Raw genomic sequence first — 9904 nt, 5'->3', positions numbered from 1 at the left:
CAATCTATGTAGGTATATACCTACTTACCTGTATTGTTGGCACATTCAAGGATTACAAAATTATAAACTTCCCAATATTTATTCAAAAAAGGTTGTTGTCTCAAATTTCTATCAACAATATTGGTCCAAGAGAAAAATGTAATCTTCCCATTATTTGTTTACAAAGGGGTTTTTGTTTCAGGCATTTCATGGGTTCCACAATGTATGGAAAACTACAAACCAAATTCGCACCCGTGTGATTACAGAGGGTTAATAATAAATTATGAACCCTTATGTTGCTTTATATTGTTTCTTACTCTATGGTAGGTAATATCCCAGTATTGTACCAATATTGTCATACACATTTCATGTAAAAGCATTCTATGTATATTTGCCTGTATTGTTGGCACATTCAAGGATTTAAAAATCCACGTTATAATATTTATTCAAAAAAGGTATTTCTATCAACAATTTTGGTCCAAGAGAAGAATAATATGTAATCTTCCCAATATTTGTTTACAAAGGGGTTTTTGTTTCAAACATTTCATGGGTTCTACAATGTATGTTGAGTTGATTTCCTTGAACGAGCGAATGTGCTTTTTTCGTTGAAAACTCTCAATTTTGCAGAAAGCTAAGTTTCTCCTGTGAAATGCGTACAGGATTCCTTAGTGGTTTTTAAAAATATATGAAAGTCTGTATTCAGGAATCAGTAATGAATTCAAAGTCTATTTTTCTCCACCTTTATAATGTTTTAGAAAGAGTAGACATTCACTAACGATAGTCAGTATTGTATTGGAAAGCAGAATTGATTGCTCGGAATTCGGATATGCGGAGTTAAAAAGTTTTCTCAATGTATTTTCTTTGAAAAAAAAATTAAAAACAAGTAACTGTGTAAAAATAGTAAAATTATTTAATAAAAGAAAACAGTTTGAAATATGAAATACTATTAAATATTCATTTAAACTCCTTAATTTACATTTAAATAAATAAAATAAAATAAAATAAAATAGAGATTGATTAAGTGAAATTTCTGCGAGGTACTGGCGGTCTGGAGCATGCGTCATTTTTCAGTTAATTTTTTTTATTCAATAAAATGTTGATAGTTAAAGTGCGTGAAGCTTGTATACTTTAACAGGAATATAAACTTTTTTTTCAAATAATGAGAAAAAAATAAGAAAAAAGTTCGGTCATAACGATTGTTAAATTGTTAAAATTATAACTTCTCATATTCATCCCGAAAGCCGAAACCCAACCTTTCCCTCAAAAGTTTAAAATAGAAAAAAAATCAAGAGCGGTGTACGCCAACATTATTGTATTAAAGATTTCATTACGGTAGCGGCGGCGCGTGGGAATCCGATTTATCCAAGTATCACGTAACGCTAGATGAAGAGGTTCATTCATTTATTCAGTGCTCTTATCACTGTGTCCAGAGAGAATTATTTTCGGGCACACGATAGTGTGTTTTTCCGAAACAGCATATAAGTGTAAATATTGTGTTAATTTAAATATTTTAACTCCTTGAAAAAAAAAATATTTAACCTTTAGCGTAAAACGAGGTTAAAATTAAATTAAAACTAATCAAATAATTTATTGTTTACAATCTTGTTTACGTCGTCGAAGTTGTCGCTTATGCGACGAGAAAATCTGGAACAATTTGACTATGGTTGTTTTGAAGGTAGGTATTTCTTTCTTTTGAATAGTTGTTTCCTTTTTCAGAAGGTTGGTTAAACAATATAATGGTTGGAACTTAATTTGAATGGAGAACGAACCACACACAAGAGGAGGAAAATATTTTAACTAATATAGCATTCAAGATTTGTAACGGATAGTACATAACATAAATGTTTTGTTTAGGAGCATAAAGGTTATTATTTGAAAATGATGTGATTATTGACTAGTTGTTTGAGGTTTTGAAATATTTTCACTAGTATATATACATCAGAGCCGTAATAAAATGCAGTTAATTGCGAAAATTTTAAACCGCAAAATTAGAAAACATGAGCCAGTACCACCTTATAACCGACTGTGTAATCCTTGGCATTACAGTTTATTTAAACATTTTTCTTACTTTGAGTGCTTTGTTTGTAATAATGCTACCCCTACCAGTTTGTAGTTATATTCTGGTAGAATAGATAATAAAATCATATAATTGTCTAAAAATTTATTTTTAACTGCAGTACTTTTTGATTTGTTTTCGTCATTCAGTTAAGTTTTTGGCGGTTAAAATTTAGTCAAAGTCGATTGGCTGAATTAAACTAAATGTTCTTGATTAAAGTTTTTTTGGTTAATTAACTGTTCTGTAAGTAAAAAAAATTAAACGAATTTTAGAACTCTGAGTGTCCCAAAAGTAATGGGTCAAACGAAATACGCTGATATGCCAACTTAAGGGCTCTCAGAATTTGGTCACTTGTTAATCCCAAATACTAACGATTTTCAATTGAATGCAGTAGTTCTTGTAAAATTTCGAAAAATCCCTACTTTGCAATAGTATTTTGTTTCCACCGTCCAAATTTGATTTTTGTTTTTTTACAATTCTTTCACTAAAACATTTCCTAATAATTGAGAACAATTAATAAATCAAAATATTTTTTATTTCATACGCCATTCCGCTACAAATAAATCACCAGGTTCAAGTTTTGTAAACTCAAATTCTTACTTTTATTTGAAACTGAAATCTCGAAATAAATTGGTATGGTGTTAATGGTTTATTATTTTAAAAACTTGCCCTGTTATTGCAGTTTCCAAAAAAGTATACAAATTTTCCAAGTCCAAGTTGGGCCAAAAGATATTAAAATTTGAATTCAACAAAAAAAGGGGTTTTCAAAGTCAAAAACACAAGCAAAAAAAGAGGCCTTTGTACAAAAAAAAAAAAATAAACATACAACAGTTCAAGAAAATGTGTTTATTTTTGTTTGATTTTTGCTTTGTAAAAACCCTGGTTGATTGAACTAAAAATTAAAGTTTCATAAAAATAAAATGCAAAACTTTGTCGCAAGTTCTTACTTGCTCTTGTAGTTCAAAATATCGGTATCTCAAATATGGGAGACGGACATAATTCCGAAATTTTGAATCCAGAAAACCCAGAATTTCGAAAATCCAAAACCCAGAATCCCGAAAACTCAGAATATCCAAAATCCCGAAAACCCAGAATCCCGAAAAAACAAAAACCCGAAACCCCAAAATCCAGTAAAGCCAATATCCCGAAAATAAAACGAAAAAGTAAAAAGCACTTCAAAATTGTCTGTTCACTGAAATTTTAAGCGAAACATAAAATAAAACACCAATTAAATAAAAATTTAAACACATATTTATATAATTTAAATATTAAAACTCACAATTGTTTTGGTTTTGGTTCAATATATTTTTCCCCACTTAACTCAATTACAACACAACACTGCTGAAAGCACAATAAGAATTTAAAATCAAGTTCAAAGAGATATAAGTGGATTAAACAGTTGTATTGTTTTTTAAATGTGTTTTCTTCAGAATTTTTTTCAAAATCGATATTCCGAAAAATTTGCGCAAATTTTTCATTTTATATAATTTTTCCCCATTCGGGATTTTGGGTTTTAGGGATTCTGGGTTTTCGGGGAATCTTATGATAAGTTTCGAGAAAAAAATTAAAAAAAAAATTAATGTCTGTTTTTTTAATAAAATTGGCTTATGCTCTGATGAAATAAGAATACGAACCTAAAAAATATGTCAATTTTTGCAAAAAATGGCAACGCCATATTTCCGTTCTCGGCATTTTTTGAGAAAAACTAAAAACGCAGTTTTGTTAGAATTAATAGTACTGTTACGTATACCAAATTCAATCAAAATCGTTAGAGCCATTTTCGAGAAAATTGCAATACCTCGTAAATGTTATATGGGAGGTATGCGTTAAAAAGGATATATAAAAAAAATTAAAAGAAACGGGTCTAGGCTCTAGGGAATTACGTAAAAATCATCTGTACCAAGTTTCAAGCAAATTCATCCACCCGTTTAGGCCCGCACAGACCGATGGACGGCATGACGAAAACCACTTTTTTGATCTTCTCCATCATCGTAATGGTTTTGATTAAAACCTCGATTTTTTTTTCTACACGAAACCAATACTTACCCTATAGAGCAAGTAAAAATCAGAGGCAAACTCTACCAATAAATAAAACGGCCAGTCAACAAAAGTTTTTTTCATTAAAAGTAAGCCCTCGGCTTCAAAAATGCAAATGGATTTTGGTGTATCAAAATTATTTTGTAAAACATTTTTTTTTTTTATTTGACTTTTTTGGAAAAAACAAACATGCAGTTTTATAGCAATTGCAAAGTTTAATCAAAATCGTTAAAGCCGTTTTTGAGTTATTTGGTTGGAATTGAAAAATTTGTATGGAAGGTACTTAGAAAGTGCAAGACACTTTTTTTGAATAAAGAGGTGTTATAATAAGATCTAATCAAAAATCTAATCTAATAAAATGTAGAATGCATTGTTTTAAAGTGAATATAAACAGTTTTGAATTACTATGAAATCAAATTTCCTAATCCAATAAAAAACAAATTTCGTTCAAAATCATATATTCTTAGTTCATAAATTGTGAATTTGAACCAAATTCATCTTTCTTTGTGGAATTAAATGGTTTTTATAACAATTCAAAAATGTGAAATGATTCGGAAAGAAGAGATGCGTTACGGTAGTAATTTTTTGAACTTAAATAATGGATAATGGAAATGCCGAAAAATTTTAAACTATTAAGTAAATTGCTAAAGCCATTATAGTAAGTTACTAAGCCAAAAATCCTACTTAGTAACTTACTAAATGGCTTAGGCGATTTACTAAATCTTTTAAAATTTTGGGCTAATTCTTCTTCTATGTTTAAGCATTATTTAAAATGACACTGCATTTTAAATTAACGTTATATTCACCATTTTCGCAGGTTATTTTGTGAAACCACTAGAAATAAACAACGCCGATTAATAGAAACAATCAAAATGGTGGAGTCCTCTAGCCTGGGTCGACCGGCAACAAATCAACAATACTCTGTGCCACATCATTCGCCCTCAGGACTACGCTGTGGAGTCCTTGAAACTCGTGTCAGAGGATTATGGTATCGTGTTATGGTAACACTTCAAACCGACTTTCTATCAATAAGCTTAGATGAGTCATGTGAGTCATCAATGGGAGATCATTCAACAACATTAAACGGAACATTAGGGTATAATTTAATTTAAGGGGAATAGCTTAAAGCTCAACCTTTTTTATTTTTTTATTTCATAATAAATAGAAGCAACCACAGCAGTCACAATGGCACTTTGCCAAAATCCACAACCACAGGCGGGTCATCAGAAGAAAACAATATCGACAATGGGGATCATCTCTACAATAATAATACTGCAGACAATGGAATGAATGAAATATGTGATGTGCCTGATCATGTGGCTAATCAAAAGAGGCATGTACGTATAACTTTATTTGATCTTTTTCACATCATGCATGATATAATTAATAACTTATTAGGCCTTAAATATATTTGTCTTATTATGTTAAGCGTTAAATATGGGTACATTAATCCATTATAAAAATGCCAAAGAGTTTGTGTTAAACTAAAAAGTTTGTAAGCGTTTTTCGGGAAGGGCGGATTCTGGATAATAGATTCTATATCCTAATATCAGCAAACATAAATAATTTTCATTTAAGATCAATTCCCAACTTGCGATACTGTTGTCTGTTTAGTTGCTGTTCTTTAATTTAAATTTAAATTATATAGGAATTTAAACAAATTTAAAGTGTATTTTGGCCCTGGAATTTCAGTTTATAAGCCATGGAAACGTTCCCGGAAGGACTTTCAGGGTACCTTTGATTTGATAAAAATAAAATGAAAATAAAAATTTTTTAACTGATTATTGTTATAATCGGTAAACGAGAAGTTAATTTAAAATGTACGTTTATAATTTTAATTGAAAAAAAAATCCGAAAATTTAATTTTTTTACCTTGTTGAGCCTTATTGCGAAGAATGTATTGAAAATAATTTTTTTAGTTATGAAATTGGGTACTTACTAATGTATAATCTTGGTATGATTGTTGTATAGGTTCGTATCATAAAATCTGACAACAATGGCCTAGGTATATCAATAAAAGGTGGTCGAGAAAACCGCATGCCAATTTTAATTTCGAAAATATTTCGGGGAATGGCTGCTGATCAAGCTAAAGGTCTATACGTAGGTGATGCAATACTAACAGTTAACGGAGAAGAATTAAGAGATGCAACTCATGATGAAGCTGTGCGTGCATTGAAGAGAGCGGGACGTGTTGTAGACCTAGAAGGTGAGTAAAAGGTTTTTTTTATTTTTCATTGTTCAACCCGTATTCAGAAATGTTTTACCAGTGAATAATTACAAATAGAAGTGACACCACACATTACTCATACGCCACCGGCACCGGAAGAAAGATAAACTTTATTATAGGGTTGCGCCTCAACTGATCATTAGCCTTAAATATATTTATTTTACCAACTTCACCGGTTGATACTCACGCCACGGGCATAAATAGCGAGTGTCTACTTCAATTTGTAATTTTCAGGTGCAAAATTTTAAACGATTTAGTAAAATGCTAAAGCCATTTTACTTATTTACTAAGCTCAAAATCAGTCTCCTATTTAACTAAGCAACTTACTAAAATGGCTTAAGCACTTCACTAAATAGTTTAAAATCTTGCGCCCAAATGATTTACTACCATACTTGAGAATAAAATAAGCAAATCATGTATGCATACAAATTTCAAAGGTGTATTGTTTATTTTTTTTTAAGTTAAATTCCTTCGCGAAGTGACACCATATTTTAGAAAAGCCAGCATTATATCTGAGGTTGGTTGGGAACTTCAAAGAGCCTTTTTATGTCCTATGGGTTCTGGCATGCCAACTTCACCACCAGCCCCAAAAAGTCCACCGAGAGCTGATACTCGATATATTCCTCTACAATTGACGCATTTAGCACGAAATCTTAAATACGTTGATCCAGGTAAGCAACTTGAAACCGTTAATTTTACTACAAACTATACTCTACTTATTTATTTAATTCTATAGAAAATCGTTGCATAGAGCTACATTCTCCTGATAGTATCCATTCGTGTATTCTTCGAGCTTCTGATTCACAGGAGGCGCTTATGTGGTTCAATGCCCTGCATTCAGCAATGTCCTGTAGTACGCAAAGAGCCTTAACCGATGCCAACCGAGCATTGCTAAATGTGATTGGTGAACTAAAACACATCGGCTGGTTAAGTCGAAGAATAGGCAGCAATTGTGAGCAGGTAACAAAAAAATGCTTTATGTTCTTTTCAAGAACTTTATATAACATGCTTCTATACCTTCTCAAAAGAGTGGCCGATCAAGTTCTGAGAGCTCTGATGAGAACGATAAATGGCAACCAGTGTTTGTGGCAGTAACTGAAAGGGAGTTTAGGTAAAATAAGATAACACTTTAAACAAATAACGACAAAAAACATTTATTATTGGAAATTAAATTCATTTCTTTGCAAACTAATTTCACCTTTTGAAAGTCACATTGCAAATATGGGAATTGATTATCTGATGGATAGAACCTATAAGATATAAGTTTTTTAAATGGCTTTGTTATAAAGGCTTTTCTGTTTACTTTATTTAATTTTAAGAAGGTGAGTTTAAAAAGAAATTAATTTGATTTGCAAAATAATTAGTTTGATTCGCAAAAGAGTGAATTAAATGTAAAAAAAAACAGTTTTTAACTTCGTCGCTGATGAAACTAAAACCCAATAATAAAGGTTAAATATACTTTGAAGTGTAATACTTTCCAGAAATTATTTTGATCGAACTATAATTCTAACTAATTTCCCATATAGTACAGGTAAAAAGGCATTTAAAAAAAAAATTGTTACACTCATGAAACTTGGCAAAAAGTTTGCTCTTGGGATAAGAACCCAAGGATAAAAAACCAAGGATCTTAGTAGTCTATAAAAATATTAAAGGTGAAAGGGTTTTTTTTTTTGGGAAATCCGCGATAAGTCCGATAAAATATCAATGGTATAAAAGGTACCCTTACCATTTATTAAAAATGTTGTCTTTCCCACGGAAACTAGGAATAAAATTAGTCTATAAATTTTGTTCATGTGAAAGGGTGTTTTTTTTTAGGTGTAGAGAAAATGTCGGTATATTGGAAAAAGTATAGATAAGTAATAATAGTGGTACCCTTTTGAAATTCAGCAATTAAGTTACTTTTTAGATTAGAAACAAGAATCTAAAGTGTCTTTAAGAATATCATGGTTAAAAGAGCGTTTTTTGAGTGAAACCCAAATTGATGGGCCACCCATCAATGTAACTTCTGTATGATTCTTTAGTTTTGTGACCATGAAGGTAAACTATTTTTTGTTTAATATATAGAATATATGAAGGAGCACCGTGGTCTGTAGAAGCATGGAGTCGACCATTGGAATGCTGCACTCTTGCATCTACTCGCCTGGCTGGGGCTGGGAATAATTCATCACTAAATGTAAGTGGATAACATTTATCAAAAAATATTAACAAATATAAAATTAAAATCTTTAGGGTCAGCAGACTACAGTTTTTTGTGTACGTTGTGGAACTACGCGTGGTGTTTTAGTCTATTGGTTAAGATCCGAAACACATCGCGATATGGCAGCCTGGGCCCGTTCCTTGGTTCAAGGCAGTCACAATGCAGTTAATTACCAACGAGAATTTTCTTTTCGATGTTTATATCAAGGAAGGCAGAGTCAATTAATAGTTCATTTGAATCGAGGATTTTCACTCCATGAATGTGGTATGAATTCTCCAGCTACGACTAAGTCTCAAATGTGGCAGTTTCCGTTTGATAAATTAAAGGGATCTGCAGACGATGGAAATAGATTGCTGTACTTAGATTTTGGAGACGATGGTGAAATAGTAAGTAGTATTGTTATCATTTTATTTTGTTTATCATTTAGTCACGTTAGAACCAGTTTTTCAGGGTTGAGTAGTTTTTTTTTTTACCAAAGGATGGAAGTCTTTAAAGCATCTGTTCTAAAATAAATTGATCCAAAGCTTACTCATCAAATTTTCTTAATCAAAACTTGGAATCTCGCTTTGAAAAACTGGAATTTATTAACATAAAATACGTTTTAAAAGCAACTCTTATCAGAGACAGATTTTGATAAAATTAAATATTTATTTACAGGAGCTAGATATGGAGTGTTGCCCTAAGCCGGTGGTTTTTGTTTTGCACAACTGCTTGTCTGCCAAAGTTCATTCTATAACTTAGTATTAAGAATGATAAGTTTATAATTAAGTTAAAATTCTGTTAGTATGTATGTAAATGTATCAGACGTAAACCTTTAAAACGGCCAATGAAAACAGCAAAGATTTCCATGATGGTTTTACTGCACAAGGAATCAAAACCCAAAATTGTGAATTTTGTGAACTTTTCGGGAATTACAAATTATAAGTACCTGCGTTCAGTTCTGGCAAGAGATAATAGTTGAGACATATTTTGAATCAGAATGAAATTCATACAAAAAAAAAAAAAACAATGTTTCTCCACAACATATAGAAATTGCTCAACGCCTTATAGTCATCGCCTCTTTCATTGGTAGTCTTCAGGGTTTGAGTCTGACATATTTTTTAGAAAATAAAATTGTGTGCGTACAATATCATTTTCTTAATTAAATTTTTTGCTTTAAAAACTTAATTTAATTTTGTGTAATGAATTTATTATGTAATTCTTATATTTTCTTATTGTAATGAACATATCTTTACTTGCAAGAAGTTAACTTTTTATCATTAAATATCACGAAAAAACGATATGTACCCAAAAATAAAATTTTAAAACAGATGCAATGCGCATTGGAATATTATATTGTTTGTCTTTATTTCAACTTGTTAGTACGCAGCTTAAAACAAAAATGCAATAAATTGGCAAAAAGAAAAAC

General features: G+C 30.9%; 1 protein-coding gene across 2 annotated transcripts; it reads left to right on the top strand.

The window, feature by feature from the left end:
• The first annotated feature begins 754 nt into the window (after positions 1 to 754).
• LOC129919469 (beta-1-syntrophin) lies at positions 755 to 9529 on the top strand. Of its 2 annotated transcripts, XM_056000352.1 has the most exons (11): positions 755 to 1463; positions 1525 to 1654; positions 4890 to 5168; positions 5238 to 5409; positions 6044 to 6278; positions 6761 to 6970; positions 7036 to 7259; positions 7328 to 7410; positions 8364 to 8472; positions 8529 to 8882; positions 9154 to 9529. In XM_056000352.1, the coding sequence occupies exons 3-11, from the start codon at positions 4945 to 4947 to the stop codon at positions 9235 to 9237; spliced, it is 1695 nt and encodes a 564-aa protein (XP_055856327.1). In that variant the 5' UTR covers positions 755 to 1463; positions 1525 to 1654; positions 4890 to 4944; the 3' UTR covers positions 9238 to 9529. The 2 variants fall into 2 exon arrangements, with proteins under 2 accessions (XP_055856327.1, XP_055856326.1); XM_056000351.1 differs by having other exon boundaries at positions 755 to 1654.
• The last annotated feature ends 375 nt before the right edge of the window (positions 9530 to 9904 follow it).

The sequence above is a fragment of the Episyrphus balteatus genome, chromosome 4, assembly GCF_945859705.1.
Source record: "Episyrphus balteatus chromosome 4, idEpiBalt1.1, whole genome shotgun sequence".
Lineage (NCBI taxonomy): Eukaryota > Metazoa > Arthropoda > Insecta > Diptera > Syrphidae > Episyrphus > Episyrphus balteatus.
The sequence above is the reverse complement of the archived record's forward strand: the minus strand, read 5'-3'. Positions and strand labels throughout refer to the sequence as shown.

What these genes read in the sequence shown, in the direction of transcription:
- LOC129919469 (XM_056000352.1), top strand. Translation starts at nt 4,945, where the DNA reads ATGGTGGAGTCCTCTAGCCTGGGTCGACCGGCAACAAATCAACAATAC. An exon ending in TGGCTAATCAAAAGAGGCAT is followed by an intron (nt 5,410 to 6,043) that starts GTACGTATAACT and finishes ATTGTTGTATAG; the next exon opens with GTTCGTATCATAAAATCTGA. An exon ending in TAGGCAGCAATTGTGAGCAG is followed by an intron (nt 7,260 to 7,327) that starts GTAACAAAAAAA and finishes CCTTCTCAAAAG; the next exon opens with AGTGGCCGATCAAGTTCTGA.